This window comes from Chelmon rostratus, chromosome 23 (assembly GCF_017976325.1).
Source record: "Chelmon rostratus isolate fCheRos1 chromosome 23, fCheRos1.pri, whole genome shotgun sequence".
NCBI classification, from domain to species: Eukaryota; Metazoa; Chordata; class Actinopteri; order Chaetodontiformes; family Chaetodontidae; genus Chelmon; species Chelmon rostratus.
The window spans coordinates 4,732,905-4,745,565 of record NC_055680.1 but is presented as its reverse complement, the minus strand read 5'-3'; the positions used below and the strand labels follow the sequence as shown (position 1 = coordinate 4,745,565).

The 12,661-nt window shown below is 46.1% G+C and overlaps 2 protein-coding genes across 2 annotated transcripts; both read left to right on the top strand.

The window, feature by feature from the left end:
• The first annotated feature begins 536 nt into the window (after positions 1-536).
• On the top strand, positions 537-3,865 carry LOC121626904. Its single transcript, XM_041965649.1, has 5 exons — positions 537-591; positions 691-1,398; positions 1,500-1,625; positions 1,904-1,941; positions 2,298-3,865. Exons 1-5 carry the CDS (start codon positions 537-539, stop codon positions 2,415-2,417), a joined length of 1,047 nt encoding a protein of 348 aa, XP_041821583.1. The 3' UTR covers positions 2,418-3,865.
• A 1,924-nt stretch (positions 3,866-5,789) lies between these two features.
• On the top strand, positions 5,790-8,194 carry LOC121626903. The gene is made up of 5 exons (XM_041965648.1): positions 5,790-5,844; positions 5,946-6,647; positions 6,749-6,874; positions 7,153-7,190; positions 8,036-8,194. The coding sequence occupies exons 1-5, from the start codon at positions 5,790-5,792 to the stop codon at positions 8,153-8,155; spliced, it is 1,041 nt and encodes a 346-aa protein (XP_041821582.1). The 3' UTR covers positions 8,156-8,194.
• The last annotated feature ends 4,467 nt before the right edge of the window (positions 8,195-12,661 follow it).

The window sequence follows — 12,661 nt, the reverse complement described above, 5'->3', positions numbered from 1 at the left end:
CCCGTAGCAACCACAGCATGGCACTGGTTCTTCCCTTCAGTTCATCTTTGAAACAAATGTTCCAGCCCCCAGTTGTCCCACACAGTGTCCGTCTGTCTGTCTGTCTGTGCAGGACACTGACAGCAACATCTGACAGTCCACAGTGAAAATCACCGCAGAGAACAGTGGCACCAATTATTAGACACAGCTCACCATGACTGACACATGGAAGATTCAAAGTCTGCAAAATGCTCCTCTATTAGCTGCAGCTGCTAAAGTGTGAAGGTTGTAGAGCAACAACAAATATTGATGCTTCAAAAAATGAGACTGGAGACATCATTAAAGGACATATTTTAAATGTTGTGTGCATGATAAATCATTTTCATTACAAACACCTCTTTACGCTGTTAATGCATTCAGTGCAGCACTGATCATGAGTTCATTGGCTCCAAATCAGGAAATTAGGTGGTTCTTGTCAACAGCCAATCAGAGTCTTCTCTCTGAAGAGTGGAGAACATATAGAGATCCATTTCATTCAACGCAGCATTTTGAACACGATGAAGACTCTGTGGTTTGCTTTGTATTTGACTTTTCTGTCCTCGGGAAGAATAGGTAAGTTTTCTGTTGTGACTATTGAATACGATGAAACATTTTGCTGGAGATTTTGATCATCAGTTAAATCTGCTCTTTGTGGATCTCTTCTCTCTTCAGCTCAGACAACTGATCTGAAATCATCCTCATATGAGCTTCAAGAGGGTGGTTTTGTTTCAGCAAATGTTGGTGACAGCGTGACTTTGCAATGTTTTTGTACAGGGACAGTTCTGACAAAGTATTACTGGTTTAAACAAACTCTGGGACAGAAACCAAGGCTCATCTCTACTTACTACAAATATAACAAAAATGTGATTTTTCGTGATGAATTTGAAAACAATCCACGCTTCACACTGGATACAGAAACTGGTCACAATCACTTGAAGATTACAGATCTACAAATTTCAGATTCTGCTACTTATTACTGCACAAGTAGCTATTCATACAGGTTTGAGTTTACAGAGAGCATTATTGTGAGTGTACAGGGTTCAGGTGTGAACATCCCAGCTTTGGTCCATCAGTCAGCATCTGACACCATCCAGCCAGGAGGCTCTGAGACTCTGAACTGTACAGTACACACTGGGACCTGTGATGGAGAACACAGTGTTTACTGGTTCAAACACTCTGAAGAACCTCATCCAGGACTCATTTACACTCATGGAGGCAGGAATGATCAGTGTGAGAGGAAACCCAACACACAAACACACACCTGTGTCTACAACCTGCCAATGAAGAGCCTGAATCAGCCTCATGCTGGGATCTACTACTGTGCTGTTGTCTCATGTGGACACATCGTGTTTGGAAACGGGACCAAGCTGGACTTTGAAGGTGAGGAGCATGAAAGCAGATGTGTCATCCATACAGAAGCTATAATTACTACCTCCTCAATATTCTACAGCTCTGTAATGTCTCTGAATCTGGATCTGCAGATGAGGTGCAGTCGTTTGTCTTGGTGTATGTCTTGATTGGAGCTCTGGCATTCACCACCATCCTGGTTGTTTTCCTGGCGTATGCAGCATATACAATGAAGAACAGAAACAGCTGTCAGTGTACAGGTAGACCAGTTTCCATTCATCACCTTTGATAGTGTGTATTTATGTGCTTTAAACTGGAGGAGCATCCTTTTGAAGTTGATCTGAATTAGAAAACCGACCACATCAAGACAGGAGTGTCACAGATCAACATGTTCCATCATGCTGATCTCTTCCACACACTGTAGGAACAGATTTATTTATTTCATGGTTTGTCAGAAAATCAACAAGTTAGAAGAACCAGTGTTCTCACCACCATCTCAGTGGATTTTGAGGCTTTTGTTGTTTTTATTCTGAACCAGACTCAAGATCTTCAGCTGCCTTGACTCCAAATGCAGTGGTGAGTATTTCTGAATCACAACAGCACTAAAAATATATATTACAGTCCAACAACAGTACGTAGAGGATGAAAGAAGCAACACCTGTGCAAATGTAAGCTGAATGTTTTGGATATATGTCAGTGAAATATCATACAGCATATGTGTATGTCAGTAGAAGCTTGTTCATTTAGTTCCTGTTGTTGAAATGGCCTTTTTGTAAAGCACAGTGATGCTATTTTCTCTGTGCTGTGACATCAGTGTGATCACTGTATTGTACAGGTGCTGCTGTTGATTTGTACAATACGTACAAGCAAGCATCAGACAAGCCATGTGTATTTTTATGCTGATTAAATGTTACAATGATTTTTATGAGCAGAGTTACCAAGATGCAGACAACCTCCATTATGCTGCTTTAAGGACCAACACAGCCAACAGATCAAAAAGACAGAAAGACGACACCTGGACTGAATGTGTGTACTCCAGTGTTCGGCAGTAGAACTGCAGCATGTTTCATGTTGGGTCTGTGTTACTAGAAGTGGGCATTTTGTCAGATTTCAACTCCACATACTGAATGTAAAGATTCATGTTGCAAAGCACCAATTAAACACGTTCCTTCAGCTACAGTTAAGCCAGGTTTCTTTGATGTGATGGAGGTGCCATATTTCCACTCTCACTGCACTGACAGTAGCTGACAATGCTCCAACACACAGCCACACATAACTGATGCCTGTGGTGATTGTGGCCTCAGGTCCTCTATAGAGGAAAATAAACAGAAAAACAAAGCCAGCACCCGCGACTAAAGTCATGAGGGCCTTTATTCTTTCACAAAGCAAACCGTCATCATTGACATTCTGTACATGTGTAGCGTTTCCCCCTCCACACAACCCACGCCATCTGGTTGTTGTTTGTGGCTACTTAGTAAATCGAAAGCAGATCAAACCCTCAGCAGCGCTCTCTCAGAGTCAGTGGGACACAATCGGTGTGGCTTTGCAAACGTCAAACGAGTTTAGGCTGTTCAGAAACATCCAGAAGCATCAAGGTGTGATGTTGCATGAAGCTCAAGCTAATCTGTCTGATCGCGTGTGCCGGACCCAAGTGTGTTAATAATGCATGAGGCTCTTCACAGGCTGTTCACTGTAAATATGCTCATTGTACATCACAAACACAAATGACTACAGTTTAGCTCTAAAGATACTTTGGTCATGTACTTTTCGAGGCAACTCCTCTTTCTTTGTCTTGGTGGTTTCAAGCAGGAAGTCGCTGCAGTGTTTTCATGCACAGTAGTCACACAGCATAACTCTAATGCCCAGACTGTTTTAATATGATCAAAGAAATCATTTGAACAATCAAAATGATGTATTCATTTACTAACATTTAGCGATTCTCAGTCACAGATTTAATGCTATGATTGCTTGAAGTTCAATCTGCTCTTTGTGGATCTCTTCTCTCTTCGGCTCAGACAGCTGATCTGAAATCATCCTCATATGAGCTTGAAGAGGGTGGTTTTGTTTCAGCAAATGTTGGTGACAGCGTGACTTTGCAATGTTTCTGTGAAGGTGATGTTCTAGCAATGTATTACTGGTACAAACAAACTCTGGGACAGAAACCAAGGCGCATCTCTACTTACTACAAAAATCAAAAAACATGTTATTTTCATGATGAATTTGAAATCAATCCAAACTTCACATTGGACACTGAAACTGGTCACAATCACTTGAACATTACAGATCTGCAAATTTCAGATTCTGCTACTTATTACTGCGCAAGTAGATATTCATACAGCTTTGAATTCACAGCAGGATTTATTGTGAACACAGGATCAACAGAACGACAAGACGGAAGGATGACAGACAAAATGATGTGTGTATTCAAGTGTGAGGCAGTAGGAGCTGCAAATACTTCAACTGTTCTTTGTTTCTGTGGAAGATGAATATGTCTATCAACCTGTACCATATCTTTTTTTTTAGTACTGCTGTCAGATTTCACCACAATATACTTCATGTAAAGTGTCGCCTTGCAGTAAACTAATAAAACATTGCTTTCATCAAACAAGCTGTCTGGATACAGTATGAGCTGTGCTGTCACATGTGCAGTTTCTCGATTCTCACTATAACTGGACTTTACAACGTCCAAACACAACCACACACAACTCATGTCTGTGGAGCCTGTGGGCTCAGGCACTTGAGAGCACGTTCACTCTGGAAAATGAGCATTAAAACTAAATCTCTACCCGCATTGGAGGAGCTGCAGAGAGACTGTATGTCTGTTTGTGCTGCACTGCTCACAAAGCAAAAGCCTTCAGCACTGAGAGTGTGTATCATAGAAACAGGCCATCACAGGCCACGCCCCTCTGTTTAACACCCGCCCACTGACTGGGAGATGCTCATTGGGTCCTTCTTTCTGGTTCCTTCAAAAGCAAACAAATGAGCACATAAAATACTCAGCAACAATAAGGCAGCGAGCATGAACACACCTCAAGTGCTTTTCACACACTATATATTCTGATATTGAAGAGCAAACCTCTGCAAACATCAAGCACCATTGATACGGATGTGACTCAGCAGGGCCGGCCGTCTCATAGCAGAGCACCAACAAGACTCTCCATCATGTCATTTCTGAAAACACACTGTGAACATGCCTGGAACCAGTCTGTCAGATAGTGAGTGGACAACTGAAGTGTTCTGATAGATGCCTCTCCCAGATATCTTTGCAGGTTGTTCATTTTTACATGATGAGGCAGAGATGTGAGGATGCTTTTGAGCCTCTGTGTGGTCGGCAGTCAAACATTTGCTCTCAATATACTTTGGTCATGTACATTTATAGCACCTTTGCTTTCTTTGTCTTGGTGGTTTCAAGCAGGAAGTCGCTGCAGTGTTTTCATGCACAGTAGTCACACAGCATAACTCTAATGCCCAGACTGTTTTAATATGATCAAAGAAAACATTTGAACAATCACAATGGTAGATTAATTTACAAACATTTGTCGATGCTCAGTCACAGATTTTGTGAAATGATAGCGAGTAATTCTATCATGTTCATGAATATGCACACAATTATTTCAGTGTTGTTCATTAAGTGTACAGTGTAATATGGGTCATATTGGCAGAAATCCTCAGGACCAGCCGTGCTTCAGGATCAATGTGCTCACGTTGGTGTTAGCCTAAACGTCTCATCATGTCCACCCACAGGAACCTGGTATTTCTGCCTGACAGTTGCACCAGCACACAGGTTTTCCATTTACGGTTGTGTCAGCCAAGATATGTTTGGGAAGGAGCAGGTGAGCCAACGAACATACAGCAAGTTAATGTGACCAGCAGCGTTAGCAACATGTGCCCGTAGCAACCACAGCATGCCACTGGTTCTTCCCTTCAGTTCATCTTTGAAACAAATGTTCCAGCCCCCAGTTGTCCCACACAGTGTCCGTCTGTCTGTCTGTCTGTGCAGGACACTGACAGCAACATCTGACAGTCCATAGTGAAAATCACTGCAGAGAACAGTGGCACCAATTATTAGACACAGCACACCATGACTGACACATGGAAGATTCAAAGTCTGCAAAATGCTCCTCTATTAGCTGCAGCTGCTAAAGTGGGAAGGTTGTAGAGCAACAACAAATACTGATGCTTCAAAAAATGGGACTGAAGACATCATTAAAGGACATATTTTAAATGTTGTGTGCATGATAAATCATTTTCATTAAAAACACCTGTTTCTGCTCTTCATACATTCAGTGCAGCACTGATCATGAGTTCATTGGCTCCAAATCAGGAAATTAGGTGGTTCTTCTCAACAGCCAATCAGAGTCTTCTCTCTGAAGAGTGGAGAACATATAGAGATCCATTTCATTCAACGCAGCATTTTGAACACGATGAAGACTCTGTGGTTTGCTTTGTATTTGACTTTTCTGTCCTGGGGAAGAATAGGTAAGTTTTCTGTTGTGACTTTATTTTATACGATGAAACATTTTGCTGGAGATTTTGATCATCAGTTAAATCTGCTCTTTGTGGATCTCTTCTCTCTTTAGCTCAGACAGCTGATCTGAAATCATCCATATATGAGCTTGAAGAGGGTGGTTTTGTTTCAGCAAATGTTGGTGACAACGTGACTTTGCAATGTTTCTATGAAGGTGATGCAGTGAGGTTTTACTGGTACAAACAAACTCTAGGACAGAAACCAAGGCTCATCTCTACTTACTACAAATATAACAAAAATGTGACTTTTCATGATGAATTTAAAAACAATCGACGCTTCACATTGGATACTAAAACTGGTCACCATCACTTGAAGATTCCAGATCTGCACATTTCAGATTCTGCTACTTATTACTGTGCAAGTGGCGATTCATACAACTTTGAATTTGCAGTAGCATTTATTGTGAGTGTAAAGGGTTCAGGTGTGAACATCCCAGCTTTGGTCCATCAGTCAGCATCTGACACCATCCAGCCAGGAGGCTCTGAGACTCTGAGCTGTACAGTACACACTGGGACTTGTGATGGAGAACACAGTGTTTACTGGTTCAAACACTCTGAAGAACCTCATCCAGGACTCATTTACACCCATGGAGGCAGGAATGATCAGTGTGAGAGGAAACCCAACAAAACACACACCTGTGTCTACAACTTGCCAATGAAGAGCCTGAATCTGTCTCATGCTGGGATCTACTACTGTGCTGTTGTCTCATGTGGACACATCGTGTTTGGAAACGGGACCAAGCTGAACTTTGAAGGTGAGGAACATGAAAGCAGATGTTTCATCTATACAGAAGCTATAATTACTACCTCCTCAATATTCTACAGCTCTGTAATGTCTCTGAATCTGGATCTGCAGATGAGGTGGAGTCGTTTGTCTTGGTGTATGTCTTGAGTGGAGCTCTGGCATTCACCACCATCCTGGTTGTTTTCCTGGCGTATGCAGCATATACAATGAAGAACAGAAACAGCTGTCAGTGTGCAGGTAGACCAGTTTCCATTCATCACCTTTGATAGTGTGTATTTATGTGCTTTAAACTGGAGGAGCATCCATTTGAAGTTGATCTGAATTAGAAAACCGACCACATCAAGACAGGAGTGTCACAGATCAACATGTTCCATCATGCTGATCTCTTCCACACACTGTGGGAACAGATTTATTTATTTCATGGTTTGTCAGAAAATCAAGAAGTTAGAAGAACCAGTGTTCTCACCACCATCTCAGTGGATTTTGAGGTTTTTGTTGTTTTTATTCTGAACCAGACTCAAGATCTTCAGCTGCCTTGACTCCAAATGCAGTGGTGAGTATTTCTGAATCACAACAGCACTAAAAATATATATTACAGTACAACAACAATACATAGAGGATGAAAGAAGCAACACCTGTGCAAATGTCAGCTGAATGTTTTGGATATATGTCAGTGAAATATCATACAGCATATGTGTATGTCAGTAGAAGCTTGGTCATTTAGTTCCTGTTGTAGAAATGGCCTTTTTGTAAAGCACAGTGATGCTATTTTCTCAGTGCTTGATAAGCCCGTAGGGCTGTCAGGGCTTTCAGGACTCAAAAGCAGAACACAAGACACGAACTGGGGGCGAGCGCAAAGGCTGGTTTTAATAACAAAATACTTTCTCCAAAAGTTGACAACAAAAAATCACTTATGCAAAGGCAATAAGGCAGAAGGGCAGAAACTTAGGACGCTGAGGATCACAGACAAAAACGAACATGAGACAAGACTCTGGGGTAACTATAGCTGTGGTAGCAAAGACAACAGGGCACATTACGCACAAGACGATCTGGCACAGGACAAAGGGAGACGCGGACTATATATACACGAGGTAACAATGAACAGGTGGAGACAATCAGGGCGGGGTAGACAATCAGACAGGCGGGAAACACACCGGGACGTCAAGGGGCCTGAAACGAGAGGAGAGTTATGTTTCACAATAAAACAGGAAGTGTAAGACAAGATATGACGCTCGTGAACAAAACACTTAACAGACCTGACGAGACATGACAGTGCTGTGACATCAGTGTCATCACTGTATTGTACAGGTGTCACTGTTGATGTGTACAATACGTACAAGGAAGAATCAGACAAGCCATGTGTATTTTTATGCTGATTAAATGATATTTTATTAGCAGGATGTTCAAGATTCAGAAAACCTCCATTACGCTGCTTTGAGGGAGCACAGGATCAACAGAACGACAAGACGGAAGGACGACACACAAAATGATTGTGTGTATTCAAGTGTGAGGCAGTAGGAGCTGCAAATACTTCAACTGTTCTTTGTTTCTGTGGAAGATGAATATGTCGAGCTGTACCATTTTTTTTTTCTTTGGAGTTTTGCTGTCAGATTTCACCACAATATACTGAATGTAAAGTGTTGCCTTGCACTCAACTAATAAAACATTGCTCTCATCAAACAAGCCGTCTGTGTGGCGGTTGGTATTGTCTGTGCTGTTATTTTGAAGGTCCATTTCCTGTGTTCTGTTTTGTGGGCTGTAACTTTACGTTTTGTTTTCCTGAGGCTCCCTTCCCCCCCGATGCGTCGAGGAGTGTTTGGGCACACCTGAGTTCACTTCAGGAGATTAGGACGCCTATTTAACCTCTGCGGAGTGACTCCTCGACGCCAGAGTATACTTCCACGTACCGTGGTATCAGTTGGTCTCAGTCTCCTGTGGTATAGTACGTTTTGATAGCTTGCTGAACTTTTTTGATTAATTGTTTGTCTCTTCTCTTTTTGTTCCAGTGCCTCCCTTGCCCACACAGCCCAGCACTCTCTGGACCTCTCTGAGTTCGTGTTTTGTTTGGACCTCACGCTGCCAGCGATTGTTTCAGTTATTGCCTGTTGTTGCAAAATAAACTTTTGTTAACCTTCTCCGTTTCCGCTCCTGGGTCTCTCTCTGCACCCGCCGTCACAGAATACTCTGGCCTAACATGGACCCAGCGGATTCGGACCCCTTTCGAGCGGCGCTCGCCCATCAAGGTCTACGTCTCGGCCAGCACGAGGACATGCTGCGGGGAGTAATGGAGGCAGTACAAGGTCTCAGCGTCCAAGTCCGTGACCTCACCGCTTACCTCAGCCGCACGGACACCCGTGGCTCTCCTTCCTCCCCAAGTCCCACACCAGCGCCACCCCCACCGGCAACCGCTGCAGCCCAATCTACCTCTCTGTCTGTCTCTCAGCGTGAGCCGTATGTGCCGGCCCCCGAACCCTTTTCAGGTGAAGTTGGTAATGCTGGGGGGTTTATCTTGCGCTGTTCACTAGTATTTGATCAACAACCCCTTAGTTATCCTTCTGATAGAGCTAAGATAGCTTATACAGTTAATTTGTTACGGGGCAGGGCAGCGCAGTGGGCTACAGCGTTATGGGAACAGCACTCCCCCATTCTCTCGTCTTTCGACAGTTTCTCGAGGGAACTTAGTCGTATTTTTGATCATTCACGACAGGGGCAGGAAACTGCTAAACGCCTATTCTCCTTGGCGCAGGGAGCGAGATCAGTGGCAGATTACTCTATTGACTTCCGTATCGCAGCTTCAGAGAGCGGGTGGGGGGAGTTAGAGCTACGAGGTGTTTTCTTACGGAGTCTTTCTAGTGAGTTAAAGGACGAATTAGCTTCCAGAGATGAACCCGATTCCTTAGAGTCATTAATCTCCCTCGCCATACGCATAGATAACCGCTTGAGAGAAAGACAGAGAGAGAAAGCCCAGACTCGCCTCTCTCATGTTCACGAGCCAGCTTCCCTCGCTCCCCCTTCAGCCAGTGGCGGATCCCCCGGCCACTCCGCTGCTCCCTCCACGTCCTCCTCTCACCCTTCGGAGCCCATGCAGTTGGGTCGGACCCGTCTCCACCCCAGCGAGCGGCAGCGACGTTTCAGCCAGCGGCTCTGTATCTACTGTGGCCAGGGAGGTCATTTTCTCGCTAACTGCCCTCAGACGCCAAAAGGGCAGGCTCACCCGTGACGGAGAGCGCACTGGTGAGTCAGACATCCCCTAATCCCAGCTCTCCCTCCCGTATTACCGTGCCCTCCTGTCTGCTTTGGGGTCGTGAGTCGCTTCCCATAAGGGTTCTGATTGACTCAGGGGCAGACGAGAGCTTCATCCACACCGAACTAGCCACCCAGCTTAAGCTCCCCCTTGAATCCCTCCCGGTGCCCAGAAATGTAACCGCCTTAGACGGCCGACGTATAGCTCAGGTCACTCAACGTACGGTCCCGGTCACGCTCATAATCTCTGGGAATCATAGAGAAGACATCCAATTCTTCGTCATTCCTTCCCCTCAGATTCCCCTGGTGTTGGGCCTCCCCTGGTTGCTTAAACATAACCCCCAGATAGACTGGACTACAGCTAGTATCTCCACCTGGAGCCCATTCTGTCATGCCCACTGTCTTCGTTCGGCCAACCCCTTTTCTTCCCGTGTTTCTCCACCACCTCCCACGCCCCCTGTCCTTACCTCCGTGCCTCCCGAGTACCATGACCTAGCCCCTGTGTTCAGTAAAGAGTTAGCCCTGTCCCTGCCTCCTCATCGCCCCTACGATTGCTCCATAGACCTCCTCCCTGGTGCTCCTCTCCCTTCTAGTCGGCTGTATAACCTGTCACGCCCCGAGAGGGAAGCCATGGAGACATACATCCAGGATTCTCTAGCCTCTGGACTCATCCGCCCCTCATCCTCTCCGTTAGGGGCTGGCTTCTTTTTTGTTAAGAAGAAGGACGCCTCCCTTCGCCCCTGCATCGACTTCCGTGGACTTAACGACATCACCGTTAAGAACAGGTACGCTCTCCCTCTCATCGACCCCTCCTTCGAACCACTCTGCTCCGCCACCATCTTCTCCAAGCTTGATCTGCGTAACGCTTATCACCTCGTCCGGATAAAGGAGGGTGATGAGTGGAAGACAGCTTTCAACACACCGTTAGGTCATTTCGAATATTTAGTCATGCCTTTTGGTCTCACCAACGCCCCCGCTGTCTTCCAGGCTCTCATTAACGATGTCCTCAGAGACATGTTAAACCGGTTTGTTTTCGTTTATTTAGATGACATATTGATTTTCTCTCGAGATCTAGAGGAACATAGACAGCATGTAAGACTAGTGCTTCAGAGACTTCTTGAGAATAAATTGTTTGTTAAAGCGGAGAAGTGCGAGTTTCACTCTGACTCAGTGGGTTTCCTCGGCTATATCATCGCCAAGGGTCAGCTAAGACCCGATCCTGCCAAGATCCAAGCTGTCACGGATTGGCCCGTTCCCACCACCCGGAAGGAGTTGCAGAGGTTTCTCGGCTTCGCTAACTTCTACCGCAGATTTATCCGTGACTACAGTAAGGTAGCTCTTCCCCTCACTAGACTTACTTCTGTGAAAATCCCCTTCCAGTGGTCTCCCGATTCCCAACAGGCTTTCGCCCAGCTTAAAGCACTGTTTACCTCTGCCCCGGTGCTCAAACACCCCGATCCCACTCGTCAGTTCGTGGTCGAGGTGGACGCTTCCGACTCCGGTGCTGGTGCCATCCTCTCCCAGAGAGACCCTCAGACTCACAAACTGCATCCCTGTGCTTTCTTTTCCCGCCGCTTATCCCAGGCCGAGCGGAATTACGACGTCGGGAATAGAGAGTTGCTGGCTGTGGTTTGGGCGCTTCAAGAATGGAGGCACTGGCTGGAGGGCGCTACGGTTCCCTTTTTGATCTGGACTGATCATAAAAACCTCGCCTACTTACGCACCGCGAAGAGGCTTAATCCCCGCCAAGCCAGATGGGCTCTGTTTTTGAGCCGGTTCAATTTCACCCTCTCCTATCGCCCCGGCTCCCGTAACACTAAGCCCGACGCCCTGTCCCGTCTCTATGCCCCTCCCCTGGACTCGGAACATCAGGATGTCATCCTCCCGCCGGCTTGCATCGTGGGTATGGCTACATGGGAGATCGAATCCCTCGTGCTCCAGGCACAGAAGCAACAACCGGACCCTGGTTCCGGTCCCCCCGATCGCAAGTTTGTCCCGGATTCGGTCCGGTCGCAAGTTCTCCAGTGGGCTCACTCCTCTAGACTTACCTGTCACCCTGGTTTCCACCGCACCCTCCAGTTCCTCCGTCAGAGCTTCTGGTGGCCGAGGATGTACCGCGACACCCGTGCATTTATTGCCGCTTGCTCTGTCTGTGCCAGGGGAAAAGCTTCTCATCATCCCCCTGCGGGGTTACTGCACCCCTTGCCCGTCCCAAGCCGCCCATGGTCTCACATCGCCGTGGACTTTGTTACTGGTCTTCCTCCATCTGAAGGTAACACTGTCATCTTAACTATTATTGATCGCTTTTCCAAGTCTGTGCATTATGTTCCTCTGCCTAAACTGCCTTCTGCCCTCGAGACTGCTAGTCTACTCGTGACTCATGTGTTCAAGCTTCACGGAATTCCCCTCGACGTGGTCTCGGACCGGGGTCCACAGTTCGCTTCCCAGGTGTGGCAGGAGTTCTGTAAGGCGGTGGGGGCCACGGCAAGTCTGTCCTCTGGTTACCATCCCCAGAGTAACGGCCAGACAGAGCGAGCCAACCAACATCTGGAGTCCGCTCTTCGCTGCGTGGCTGCTCATCATCCCGTCTCTTGGAGTACACACCTGCCTTGGATAGAATATGCCCACAACTCCCTCTCCTGTTCGGCCACAGGTATGTCACCGTTTCAGTGCTGTTTGGGTTATCAACCTCCCTTGTTTCCCGAGCAGGAGACTGCGGTATCCGTCCCTTCTGTGAAGGAGCACCTCCGGAGGATTAAGGAGGTATGGCAGTCTGCCAGA

What these genes read in the sequence shown, in the direction of transcription:
- LOC121626903 (XM_041965648.1), top strand. Translation starts at nt 5,790, where the DNA reads ATGAAGACTCTGTGGTTTGCTTTGTATTTGACTTTTCTGTCCTGGGGA. An exon ending in AAACAGCTGTCAGTGTGCAG is followed by an intron (nt 6,875 to 7,152) that starts GTAGACCAGTTT and finishes ATTCTGAACCAG; the next exon opens with ACTCAAGATCTTCAGCTGCC. An exon ending in CCTTGACTCCAAATGCAGTG is followed by an intron (nt 7,191 to 8,035) that starts GTGAGTATTTCT and finishes TTTTATTAGCAG; the next exon opens with GATGTTCAAGATTCAGAAAA.
- LOC121626904 (XM_041965649.1), top strand. Translation starts at nt 537, where the DNA reads ATGAAGACTCTGTGGTTTGCTTTGTATTTGACTTTTCTGTCCTCGGGA. An exon ending in TCTGTCCTCGGGAAGAATAG is followed by an intron (nt 592 to 690) that starts GTAAGTTTTCTG and finishes TTCTCTCTTCAG; the next exon opens with CTCAGACAACTGATCTGAAA. An exon ending in GACCAAGCTGGACTTTGAAG is followed by an intron (nt 1,399 to 1,499) that starts GTGAGGAGCATG and finishes CTGGATCTGCAG; the next exon opens with ATGAGGTGCAGTCGTTTGTC.